At 39.9% G+C, this 13955-nt stretch overlaps 1 protein-coding gene across 3 annotated transcripts in view; it reads right to left on the bottom strand.

The window, feature by feature from the left end:
* Positions 1 to 13955, bottom strand: part of SYT17 (synaptotagmin 17) — a 489562-nt gene that overhangs the window by 290045 nt on the left and 185562 nt on the right. For all 3 annotated transcript variants that reach the window (XM_073591116.1, XM_073591118.1, XM_073591117.1), the window contains exon 5: positions 10770 to 11389. In XM_073591116.1, coding sequence (XP_073447217.1) covers positions 10770 to 11389 — 620 coding nt within the window. The remainder of the gene's footprint in view (positions 1 to 10769; positions 11390 to 13955) is intronic.

The following is a 13955-nucleotide window of genomic DNA, read 5'->3' as shown; positions in this document are numbered from 1 at the left end:
CCCATCCTTACCAAGCCATTTTTTGCAATACGGCACTGCGTCATTTTAACTGACAATTGAGCGGTCGTGCGACGTTGTAGCTAAACAAAATTTATATCCTTTTTTTCCCACAAATAGTGCTTTCTTTTGGTGGTATTTGATTAACTCTGTGGTTTTTATTTTTTGCACTATAAACAAAAGAAGAGCGACAATTTTGAAAAAACACAATATTTTTTACTTTTTGCTATAATAAATATCCCAATTAAAAAAAAAATAAATACATTTCTTCATTAGTTTAGGCCAATATGTATTCTTCTACATATTTTTTGTAATTGACAGTTATACAGCGATCAGAGCTAAAAAATAGTCACTGATTACTGTATAAATGTCACTGGCAAGGAAGGGGTTAACACTAGGGGGCGCTCAGGGGGTTAAATATGTTCCCTAGATGTGTTTCTAACTGTGAGAGGTTGGGACTGACTAGAGGAGGAGCCAGATCGTTGTTCCTACTTAGTAGGGACAGACGATCTGTTTCTCCTCCCCTGTTAGAACAGAGATTTGTGTTTACACACACAAATCCTGGTTATGGCTCTCGTGCCCACAATTGCGGATGGCCGGCGGTGATTGCGCAACGGGTCTCCCACCATGCAGCTCTTAAAGAAGCCGCCGTACATATACAGCATTTCGCACAGGAGAGCCATCCTGCCACTGTATATGTGCCGGTCGGGAAGTGGTTAAGGTAAAAAACGTTTTCAATTTCCCTGAGCCCCCCCTGTGTGAAGAGTAAGAGAGAGGAGAAGAGATCAGCACTGTGCATGGTTGTATCTTTTATCCCCTTTCTTCCTTCACACAGCATTTGAGAAGCAGCAGGAACCATTAGCTCTTGCTGCTGTTAATCAAATGCAGTGAAGAGGAAGTGGGGAGGACTAAGTCCCTCTGTGTAGGTCTATGGAGCGTGGCTCCAAAGACACACAGGTCGGGAGCGCGCGGACAACATTTCTCACCATAGCAAGCGGCTGGCTATTGTTGTCTTAAAATGAAGAGCAAAAGCCAAGTTTGCCACCGGGGACCCGAGAAGAGGAGGATCGGGGCCACTCTGTGCAATACCACTGCACAGAGCAGGTAAGTATAACAGGTTTGTTATATATTTTTTTTTAAACTCACTTTAGTAACACTTTAATAATGGTGTTTTTTTTATTGTGGCATCTAATACCTGATTGATCCTGCCAGTTCCCTTTCTTCCTGGTTGCAAACTGACCATGTTAAGCAAGAAAGCCAATCTGTATTAGTGTGGTCAGTTTGCATGCTTTCTACTCCCGTTCAGAGGTACAGACATGTTGTGCAAGCGTGCATTGTGCCTGTATCTATAGTCTGCCCATTCCTCCTCTCTTGATTGACAATAGTTTCAGGCCCCAGCCTTACTGTCAAATTGCCCATCTCCAAGTTACACTCACCAGCTGCTCTGTGATTTGCTGCAGAGTGAACAGCTATCAGAGGAATAGAATCAAAAAGAGGATTAAAGGTATCTAAACCACATTTTTATTAGTTAATAACAGTGGGTTTGTAAATGACATCCTTAGACAGGTCTGTCTCTGTATATTTAGGACAGTGGCTACACAATTTACTTTAAAGCAGTATTAAACCCAAAGTCAAACATTTACAGAGGCTAATATATACTTACCAAACGTTAACCAAACTGTTAGAAGATATCTGAGAATACTGTCTGGCTTCATTGAAGGGAGACTCATCACGGCGGTGATTTTAACTTTCCTATGGATCCGCAGTTAGATACGTCTAAATCTTCAGTGTCGTTTTCTAAATTGAAAATGCTGAAGCATACCTTTTTGATTGACGTCTGGAGGATATTGCACCCTAAATCTAGAAACTATACGTATTTCTCTTCGGTCCACCACTCTTATAGCCATATCGACTATTTTTTTGTTGATCATAACTGCTTAGACTGGTCGCTGGCTAGCGACATTGACACTATGATTTGGTCGGACAATTCACCTATTTTCTTGACATTTGATATCCCCCTGGCCCCATTTAAAGAATGGACTTGGCGACTAAATGACGCATTGCTTGTAGACCCAGAAGGGATTACATGTATCAGGGAAACTATATCTAATTTCCTTGTTGACCACACTTCAGACCTTACCCCACTACTTATCCACTGGGAGGCTCTGAAGGCGGTCTTAAGAGGGACTCTGACTCCGATTGGGCTCTTGCCTGAAAAAGAAGCGATTCTCAACTATTGCATCACCAGTCCAAAATGTTAGAATCCTTGAAACTGAACATAAGCGTTCAAACTCTCCTGAAACACTACTGGAGTTAGCTTCTGCCCGGGCGTGTCTTCGTGATCTATATGAATCTTCTGCCCATACGTTTGCAGATAAACTTGCATTACATCAATACAAATTTAGCGATAAATGCGGTAAGCCATTGGCATCGCTCTTTACATCCACAACAGACCTTTACCTTCATTCCACATCTCCAGGGACCAAATGGAGAGATGATAACCTCACCATCTTCAATCATGAAGACATTCCATGATTTTTACCAATCTCTCTATAATGTATCCACAGAACAATCTGCAAACTCCACTACGACCAGTGAAACCAATCAGGCACACTGTATAGCAGATACCTCACTACCGACCTTTGACGTAGATACAATTTTCAACCTGGAAAACCTACGCAGTGAGAAAGATTGCTAAGGCCATCGCTAATACACCAGCAGGTAAAAGCCCAGGTCCCGATGGCTTCACGCCTAAATTTTATAAACTTTTTGCTCCTATCCTTATTTCTTTTTTGACTAAGGCATTTAACTCTATAGCAAATGGTTCCACCTTTTCTACACAAACTCTGGGAAGCACACATCTCACTTATTCAGAAACCAGAAAAAGCCCCGTCCCTTTGTGGGAATTATAGACCGATTTCGTTTAAAGGAGTCGATCTAAAAATACTTGCCAAGGTTCTAACTAGCAGATTACAACCATTATTGCCCCAACTAATACATCTTGACCAAGTGGGCTTCGCCAGTGGATGAGAGGCTAGAGATAACACGCTTAAAGTTCTTCTGTTAATGGACTACGCCCGCACCCATGATATTCCTCTTTGCTTTTTAGTGATTGATGCCGAAAAGGCATTTGACAGGTTAGCTGGGAGTTCCTTTGACCCTCTCTTTAACAGATTGGACTAGGCCCTCATATGCTTTCATGGATTATGTCTCTCTATTGGTCGCCTTCAGGTAGAATTAGGGAGAATGGATCCTTGTCTTCTGTGTTCCATATTTTCAATGGAACTTGCCAAGGATGCCCCCTATCACCTCTTCTATATGTTCTCACAATGGAACACCTGGCAATCGCCTTGCGAAAGAATCCAAACATCACAGGCATTCCGGTAGGTTCTCTCCATGCAAAAATGGCCTATTTGCGGGCAACCTGCTTCTATTTGTAACACAACCATATATTTTCCTCCCTGCTATACTTAAGGAATTCCAGAGATTTGGAGAAGTCAGCAATTTTAAGGTCAACTATAATAAATCAGAAATTCTACATATCTCGTTACCAAAAACAACTATGACAAGACTCTCAACAAACTTTCCTTTCAAGACCTGTTCTTCTTCAATTCGTTATCTAGGGATTCAGATACCAGCTTTGGCATCACAATTGTACTCTTTGAACTTCCTTCCAATGCTTCAAAAAACTGGATTTGGCTCTCATGGTTTGGTAGAATTAATAGTATTAAGACGGATATCCTACCTCTCCTTTTATATTTGCTCCAAACTATTCCAATCCATCTCCCGGCTTCGTATTTTCACTAAATCCACCGATGTTTTCCAAATTTGTCTGGAACTCAGCCCATCCTAGAATTTGTTTTAGGGCATTGTCTTTACCAAAACACAGAGGGCTAGTAGGGGTACCTTACCACAAAGCAGCAATACTTTTTTTTTTTTTTAATCCAACAAGATTTTATTAAATTTGCAGGGAAAGCATTACAAACATTGTAAACAGGATTACACAGTACCTCTTATGCAACACATAATCCAATAGCCAAGTAGCAATCTCAATATAACAGCTAAAAGCTAGTTCCAATCACAGTTAACCTCTATCCATGTCTCACCCAGCATTGATTCCTAACAACCTGTCGTATACCAGTTCCATAGGTGCTAATCCCGGTACATCTAACCATGGACCCCATATTTTTTCAAATTTTGGCATGCTACCTCTATGTTGGTAAATCAACTTTTCCATTTTTAGAGTCGTGTTAATACTTTCAGTCCACTCCTTAACAGTCGGGGACCTAGCGGACTTCCAGTGAGTCATAATCAGCCTTCTGGCCTGAAAAAGTACTCTATGCACAGCTTCTCTGTTGTGTCCTTCCCATCCGTATTCCTCCAAAGCACCCAAGAGACACGCTCTAGGGTCCTGTGGAAGACTCACATTAAAGATTGAGTTGATATTTTGTACTACTCCTGCCCAGTACATGTGTAACTTGGGACATCTCCACAGCATATGTATCAGGTCACCATGTTCACGTTTACATCTAGTACATGTTGGTTCCGTCAGCCTGTTCATTAAGTGTAATCTATGCGGGGTATAGTATGTTCTCAATAGTATATATAGTTGGGTGAGTTTTTGTGACACATTAAGTGAACATTGGTTCACTGCCTGAAAGATCTCCTCCCACTGATCCCCATCCAACTGTCCCACCTCTGTCTCCCACTTTTCTCTCACCTTCAAGGGATGGTGTCTCATCACGGATTGCAACAGGATAGCATAGCATTGGGAGATAAATCCCTTAGATGAGCCAGCATCCCCCAGAAGGTTGAAAACCGGGGTTGGCGATAAGTGCCACTCCGAGGAGCGGCCCTGTGTCTGTACTGCGTGTCTAAGTTGCATATAGTAGAATGACATTGATGCTGGCAAATTATAAGCTTCTTTTAAGTCAGAAAATGTGCGCAACACACCTTCCCTAAATATATGCTTTATATGAGTGATTCCAAACTGCTTCCAACGAGCTCCGCATTGTAATTTAGCTAGTTCCCCATATGTGTCATTGTGCCAAATGGGACTATATTCCGTATATCCATCTACGTTCTGGAGATATTTGGTCTTATTCCACACCTTTTGAATAAGACTGAACGTTGGGTATTTTTTATGTGGTTTAGTGAAGGCCAATGCCTCTAAAGCCATGTGAATCGGACCCTTACCCACTGTGTGAATCATTAGCCTGTGAGATGAGTTTTGTGACGGGACAAATGTACCAATCAGATGCTGCAGTTGAGAGGCCAGGTAGTACAGCCATGGGTTGGGCAATGCCAATCCACCACAGTCCTTGGGTCTCTGTAGATGTTCTAATTTGATCCGGGCGGGACCATTTTTCCAAATAAGGGTTCGGAAAATGGCATGTACTATGTGAAATATTTTTAATGGGATAACCATAGGGGTATTATGTAGAAAATAAAGTAACTGTGGCATGAGAATCATCTTCACTAGGTTTACTCTACCTGCTACTGACATTAAGAGAGAGTTCCAGGTCTTAATTTTGTCTCTGAAGCGCTGTAGGAGTGGAAATATATTTAAATGTATAAAGTCCCGGGGCTGGGACGTGATTTGGATCCCTAAGTACTTGAAAGTAGTGGCAATCGGGATGGGACAAGTGGCGCATACCTCCTGTGATTCATCTCCATCTAATAAAAGAAGGGCAGACTTTGACCAATTTATATGCAGGCCAGAGAACTTCCCAAATTTAGATATGGTCGACATGGCCTCCTGAAGGGAAGGGCCAGTGTCACCGAGTAGGAGCATAGTGTCATCGGCGTACAACATAATTTTTTCCTGCATGTCACCATAGCAGAAGCCTGTAATGCCCCGATTTGCCCTGATCCCGATCGCCAATGGTTCAATAGCCAGCGCGAAGAGGAGAGGAGACAGGGGACATCCCTGTCTCGTACCCCTCCTCACAAAGCAGCAATACTTACACGAATTATTGACTGGATACATCAATATTTGTCCAAATTATGGGTACAATTGGAGAGCCATATGAACCCTATAGATCTTTGCAGTCTTCTGTGGACCTTACCAACTTTTCGCAAAGGCCCCCTAATACCTGTTGATCTTTCTCGACAAACACTTTATATGTGGGACCTGGCGATATCCACCCTTGGTATATCCAAATATCTAGGCCCCATACCTCCTTTTTTTGGAACAACGGCTTTCTTGCTAGCTTTTTAATCAACCATGTTTGGCCCCTGGAGTAAACAGGAACAGACTTTCTCAAGTCCTCCAATCAGATCCGTAACTATTGGTAACTTCTTTGTCTGCAATGCCTTTAGGCAATTTTATGCATTGGTTACAGAGATAACAGGCTCTGTCTTACAAATACAAGCTATCTCAATGCCCTTAGACATCCTTACTGAACCAACTGTCTTGGAATCTCTACTTATCCAGAAGGAACCATCTGCACATACAGTCTCTTTACTCTACTCTATCCTTATGACGTTGGCACGCCCAGACCTTGCTCTTTATACATGGAACTGGGGAAAAGATCTTTAACAAACCCTCTACCCCTTGGACTGGCAAAAATGCTTTACCCTTACCCACAAAATATCACTTGCCACGAAAACCCAAGATAAAGGGTATAAACTGGTATCTAGATTGATCCATATTGTAAAGTAACTGACATCTTTATTCAACCATTACCCAGGGTGGCCTTCCTGTCCATGATCTCTGGATCCCTTTAGTCAGTGAAAAAAAGATGCTTAGACACTTCCTCAATGCAGCCAGAACAGTCATTCCTCGACATTGGAAATCGACTTCCGTACCCTCCCTGGGGAATGGGCGATTGAACTAGACTCAATCAGAAAACCGGAGTGGCTGTTGACACAAGAAATGGGAAAAGAAGAACATTTTTCTCATACCTGTAATGCCTGGGCCAGGTTTAGAGACTCACCTAAATTCCTGACCTGGGCTAAGGGGAACACTTAAATATAGAAGAGTTATCACCGCTCCAGGAGGATTAGACAGGCAAAAGGTGAAAGGTAAATCTTTCTTGGTTTGGAGGTTGTCGGTGCTGGCTATTGCTAGTAGCAATAAAACAGAAATAAATGCTGGACAGCCACACTCGTAGATTTGCCTCGTTTATTTAAGAAATTCACATCAAGATTCAGATGACAGCAGACAGGAAAAGAGTTGACATTTCGCACTAGCGTTAGTGCTTACTTATAGCTCATAGCTATGAGTAAGCACTAACGCTAGTGCGAAACATCAGCTCTTTTCCTGTCTGCTGTCATTTGAACCTTGATGTGAATTTCTTGAATAAACGAAGCAAATCTACGAGTGCGGCTGTCCAGCATTTATTTCTATTTTATTGCTTCTGGGCTAAGGGGAACTCGACCATCCTTCCTGACCAGTCATTAAAGAGTGTTTCGGTAAACCAATGTCTCCTAACACTGGTTTCTACCTCCCTCCCTCTTAGTGATCTTTTTTTTTTTTGCTTTTTGCTTTTTTCTTGCATTTTACTGAATTCAATACGAACAATATGCTTAAAGACGTGATCCCCAAAACAAAAGCAGAATATACGATTAGCTAAAACAAAAATATCATTTTTGGCATCTCTGAATATATAAATAGGTACTTATTGTACATTAGTTGAGGATTATATACCCTTGACATACAGGGGATATACATTGCATCTCAAATATTGATACAGGTTTTTCTATATACACCTACTCTTTTATGTACTGTATATTATAAAAGTTAATTTGTTTTTTTTTTAAACTGAAAACTTTAATAAACTAAGATATAAACAAACATTTATTGTATTGAAACGTACTATTTCTATTTTAACCCTGGTGAGCCAGCCAGCCAGTAAGCCTGTTGTTTTTCAAAAGAACAAGCTCTCCAACAAAATGTAATTTAGTTACAAATTAATATTAGTTACAAAGATGAGACAAACCATTTAACACTAGCAGAATGCTTGCAATGATCAGCTTATATTTATTTTTGTAAAATCTTTTTCCAAAAAGAAAAAAAAAATGCTTGCTGTATCTGCTTAGAAAGTGTGAACTGTTGATTGGCTTCAATTTGTTTGTGTATTTAAATCTAACACTCCTCTCCCCCCAGACTCATAATGCTGCTGTTCAAAGGTGCCCCCTTTGCTCCTTTACCCGGAGTGGGGGAGGTGTATTACTGGCCAGAGGGGAAAAAGTCTAAGAAAAGGAAACAGCCACATCTAATGATTGGTAAGCTGCAATATGTTACATTTTGGGTTTAATACTGCTTTAAAGTGACACTAAACTCTGGTTTAACAAAATTATGTTCAATTATGTATTCTCAACTCAAAAACGTACATTCTACTGCTATCAGTCTTGCCATTAAGTAGCAGATGTGTTTGGATTATATACAGTATATGGAGAATAAGGATATCACTATTACCTTACAAGCAAGCAGTGCAGTCTGCAGTAAGTCAGTTTGGAGAAGGGAGGTTTGGAGGAAGAGAAGGAAGGAGCAGGAGAGTACTTTGCTATCCTCAGGCTGAAGGGCTGTGTGTTTCTCTTGAAGCACACAGTGCAAGGAGACACAACTCTAGTCCCTGCATGCAAGGCTAACTCCATACAACACTGAAAGAAAAAGGAGCCACCCTAAAACAGGAAACCTGGGGCAGCAGTCATAGCAACAGCTTAAACTGGAACCTAGACAGAAAGACAACAAGAATGAAGAAGCTGCATGCTCAGTAAATGATTTTTTTTTTAATTCGTAAAAAAACATGTATTTTACACCAAATTTAGCAAATTACCTAAGTGTTATGTTCTTTCTGAGTACAAAGGGGAATTTGAATATATATGGTGTCTAATACTGCCATACGTGACTCATACTGTGCCAAGGACTAATGAAAATTGTCCTTTTTATTAATACTTAATGCCTTCAGGCTCTGCTGCTCTCATTCTCTGATCTGAACAGGAAGGTCATTAATTTTCTGCAGAAGATAAATTCATGGTATCCATACAATCCTGCAAGAATACTAAATGCTAATCTGTATCACATGAAAATCTGATATTTTTGTTCAATATTGTATAGTTAAACAATTATTTCAATCTTCAAATCTTAAAATATACAGTATGTCCAGCCACAATGTTTAATTTTAGCTTTGGATACAGTGGAGAAGGATTACAATGTTGGGATTTTCCACTATAAAATAAAATATTCCTATAACTTTCTTCTAGAGCCATTTTATCAGACAGGCAGTGCTTTAGCAGAGTAGGTTAGAACCCCTGTGAGCTTTTTATTTCTATTGATGTCTATGTTGCAGATTTTACCTCACTTCCTGTCTAGTGAAACCATTGTCAACAGGACAGAGAGCAGGGAGAAATCTCTCTAACAGAGCCCGGAAAAGCAGTGAAACCCTGACAGGTCTTTTCCCTAACCCGGGATGAAAACAGCTGAGTTATATTAACTCCTCACACGCCGATGGTTCGGCTGCATCATGAAGACACAGGACACGGCGAGGAGGCATGTGGATTTCGGAGATGATTTTTGAGCTACCCTATGAGAATATCCAGATTAACAGACCACAGGATGTTGATTGGGGCTTGATAATCTCCAGGTTTTGGTGAGTTTGAACCCCTTGCGGGTGTGTGGAGCATGTGGTGGAAAAGTGTTTGGTAAACGGTGCACTCATCAATTATCTGCTGTTTACACCTTATATATCCACTACAGACTCTTGATTTTTTTTTTAGCTTTGTTCGCCTCAAAATCTTCATGTACACAGTAGTGATTTTGTACTAGCCTGTCAGTCTTATATCAATTGACTGATGGGAGTGCCGCTTTGATGTTTTAATTGATACACTTTAATATATTACACTATGGCCAATATTGTCCTTTGGCCATCACAAATCCACCACTCATTCTAAACTCAACAATACCCACGTACAGTATATCACACATCACTTCTTTTGCCTGCCTAATATAAAACTTTCCAGATAGAAACATTGAGGCTGCCCATGCTACCTAGTTCCAAAAACATTTGTTATTTTGCTATTATTCTAATTCACTGGCTTCGGTACTCTGAATCAATGACATGGAACAAGTAGGCTGATTGTACTTGTTTTAGTGTGTACCAGAGGGTCAGCAATACAGCTGCAAACAATCATTTGCAATTTCCTTTAAATTAAAACAGAACTGTGACCTGAAGACAAAAAATTGTGAGCAGGAAGGTTATTTTTTTTCTTACAGAAGAAACATGCTGTGGGTATTATTTACTAAAGGCAAATCCACTCTGCACTACAAGTGCACTGCAAGATTTTATTGTCCAATCATGTGCAAGCTAAAATGCTGTTTTTTACTTTCCTTGCATGTCCCCCTCAGATTTACAGCGACTGCACTTTCAAGTGCACTTGTAGTGCAAAGTGGATTTTCTTTTAGTAAATAACCCCCTATGTCTCTACTGCATAAAGGCTTCTTACCTTTTGCCTTGCATTATTTTTTACGCATGCAAACCTCAGTGTATAGTTCTGGCATCTGCTCAGAGACAGGATGAATTAACTCCTGTGCGCATGATTCACTTTATTCTGTATGAATAAAAAGCATTCAGTCTGGAGAGAAAATAGCTTAACAACATTCAAATTCCCACCATTTGTATAGAACCAATGTATGTGCAATCTACCTTACATTTACTTGATGAATGTAAAAAGCCTGATAAAGGAATCTTGAAAGTACTGCATTCTGTCATTCAGTCTATTTGTTTTTTTGTAATATATACAATGTAAATAAAAATAAAAAATCTTACCTGAGAGCTCGGTATGATGGCCTTCCACCAGTGTCCTCCTTTTACAAGGTCAACTTCACTTAGTGGCATTGATACTTTCCCAATAACACAGTGCCTAGAGAACTTGTCAAAATCCACCACAGTTAAAAGCAATGTTCTTCTTTGGGCTTCTAAAAATGGGATTTCAAAAGTATATCGTTCCTCATATACTGGGTTCTGGGTCTTACGTTTGACACCAGTTTGCTTAGAGTTCTTCTGATCTGGCAATAGACATATCTTCACGTATGGGTTTGAATGAGCCATGTCCTGTCTAGAGCCATCGTAAGATATTGGAGGTGGCAAGTCTCTGGCCTCAATCACCCTGACAGTCAGATAATTGTGCAGAAGGTCATATTGAGTACTAAAATGCAGCATACCTAATTGATACTTGGTTAAAATTTCATTATCAGTTAATGAGTCTACATCATCATTGCTGGAATCAACGGGATATAAATGGGGTTCAAATTTCCTAAAATAGTCTTCAGGGGTGTATATTTTCCTCAGTACTGTTGGTTGTACAATCTCTTTTTTAGCTCCAAATGCACCAAATTCAATTGGTTTTATATCAATTAATGGAGAACTGGGTCTTCTAGATTCTAAACCTAGGGAAAAATATGTAATTGTAACAAAATTATTGCAATACAAGGAACAAAATAGAACATTAAGAAAAAACTCCACGTAAACAGCTAAATACATAGTTTAAATAAATATACAGTATGTTAACAGTGACAAAGGGTATGCAGTTGCATGTAGCTGTACTTGCAATTTACACACATCTGTCACACTATACAGTCAGGAAGATCGCGCTTAAGCCCCATACACACGGGACGAATGTCGGAACAACCTGCGGTTCAACAAAAAAAAGTCCGACATTCGGCCTGAGTGTATGTCAGTCTGTCTGACAGAAGCCGGCCTTCTGGTTGGCTTCTGTCAGACGTGTATGCTGGAAAACCAGCAGGTGACCGACTCCCGATCAGCGCTCTCAGCCAATGGCAGAGAGTACTGATTGGGGTATTCTGGCCGTCCTCCACGTTTCCCTGTCAGAACACAACAGCTTAGTGGGGGAGATTGTTGAACTAGCCTCGCATGGTTAGTACCGCAGTAACCCAGCAGGTTGCACGAAAAACTGTAGTGTGTAAACGGCTTTACAATTTCAGGTTCATAGTTTATACTTGCATCACCTCTCTGCTATCTTATCCAAGGTGAGGATGAAGATTTATTGTCCAATAAGCCAGCTATTGGTAGAATTGGCAGAGGGGAGATATACTGTATGAAGGAGTCTTCATTGCCGAACCAAGAAATATGTCTGTCACCTGCCTGACTGTGCAGTCTGCAGTTACAGTGGGTATAGAAAAGAATCACCCCTCTTTAAAATAATCACATTTTGTTGCTTTTCAGCCAGAAATGAAGACAGACACAGTTTTTTGTTTTATTCAGCTGTACTAACATCCAAGTGAAAGATATAAACGCCAACATGTCATAAAAAAAAGTGTGGTCATTTTTGCTGTGTACTTTGGGTCATTGTCATGTTAGAAGGTAAACCTTCTTCCCATTGACAACTTTCTGGCAGAGGTCAGCAGATCTCCTCAAGAATTTGACAGTATTTTGCCCTATCCATTTTTCCTTATTATTTGTGTTGTGTTATTTGGATGGTGAGCTGGATTGGATTTCCGCCAGACAATGTTTTAGTCTTATCTGACCATAACACCTTTTTCCATGTGGCCTCTGAATCTTCAAGGTGTGTTTGGCTCAGTTGTGATGACATGTGGCCTTTTCTGAGGAGTGGCTTTCTTGCAACCCTCCTATACAAGCCACATTTGTGGAGAATTTATGATATTGTTGTCACAGGCACACAATGACCACTCTTTGTCATAAATTCCTGACACTGCTTCAAAGTTGCTGTTGCCTCTTGGTAGCCTCTCTGACCAGTTTCCTCCTGACTCTTTCCTCCAGTTTGGAGCGATGTCCTGATCTAGGGAGGGTCTGTGTTGTACCAAATACCTTCCACTTTTTAATAATAGACTTCCTAGTGCTTGTAGACATTGATTTAGTCTTTGACATTTTTTTGTATGCATCTCCTGATTTGTGCCTATCCACAACTTTATCCCAGAGATCCCAGAGACAGTACCTTGCCACTGATAGTTGATTGTTTGCTTCAATTGCACTACCAGGGACCAAAATGCTCTAGGAAAGCTCTTTTCACGCTGAGCTAATCAAAATGACCACAGCTGATCAAAGTTGAAAGTCAAATGGCTTTGTGTGACATTGAGAAGGTGATTAGCTATACCTGATTGAGTTTACAAGTCATTATTAGGAGATGATGATCCTTTTTCCAACTCAGTGATTCTGTTTTTGAATGTTTTACATTTTGTTCTGACCTGTTGGTGTTTTATCTTTCACTTGGATGTTATAAGTTGCACTAGTAAATACAGCTGGAAAAAAAAAAAAACTGTGTATGTCTTCATTTCAGGCTGCAAAGCAACAAAATGTGATTAGATTGAAGGGGTGGTTCTATACCCACTGTAGGTATAAGCTACAAGAATAGCCGAACAGAAATATAATCTATATTATAATCTATCTATATAGAAATATGTGCACTGAATGGAAATTTTGGTGCCGAAACAGAAACCGAAAATGCACTTTAAATGGCAGTTTAAAAAAAATTTTATATTTTTATATACAATTGTATTATATTCCACTTTTTAATTAATATCATAAATTTCAAGTAATATGAATTTATTGTTGGCCATTATTGGCAACTTTAGTGCAAGAAACGCTCAAGAAAAATGCAATCAGCAGTCTGACCAGCTTTTGTATCAAGCCCACAGTCTCTAACCATCTCTTGTATTATGTCCACAGTCTCTAACCATCTCTTGCATCATGTATGATAAGGTAAATAAATTATGCGGCGCCTACTAGAATCGAAAAAAATAAATAAAATCAGCTAAGATTGTAAAGCAATCAAGTAATTAGGAGATTCATGACAGAAAATCCAAATAGTAATTGTTTTTTAATATTGATCTTCCATTATATTGTGTAACCAAAGGTTATAATGAGCCATTGTTACATCAAAGAAATGAATAAATCACATCCACTCCCGGTGGGTTACAAATGGAGCTTCGCACAAAGATGGAAAATATATTTTTATCCAGGAGGGGGAAAAATTAA

Source organism: Aquarana catesbeiana, linkage group LG06 (assembly GCF_042186555.1).
Source record: "Aquarana catesbeiana isolate 2022-GZ linkage group LG06, ASM4218655v1, whole genome shotgun sequence".
In the NCBI taxonomy this organism is placed as follows: Eukaryota; Metazoa; Chordata; class Amphibia; order Anura; family Ranidae; genus Aquarana; species Aquarana catesbeiana.
The sequence above is the reverse complement of the archived record's forward strand: the minus strand, read 5'-3'. Positions and strand labels throughout refer to the sequence as shown.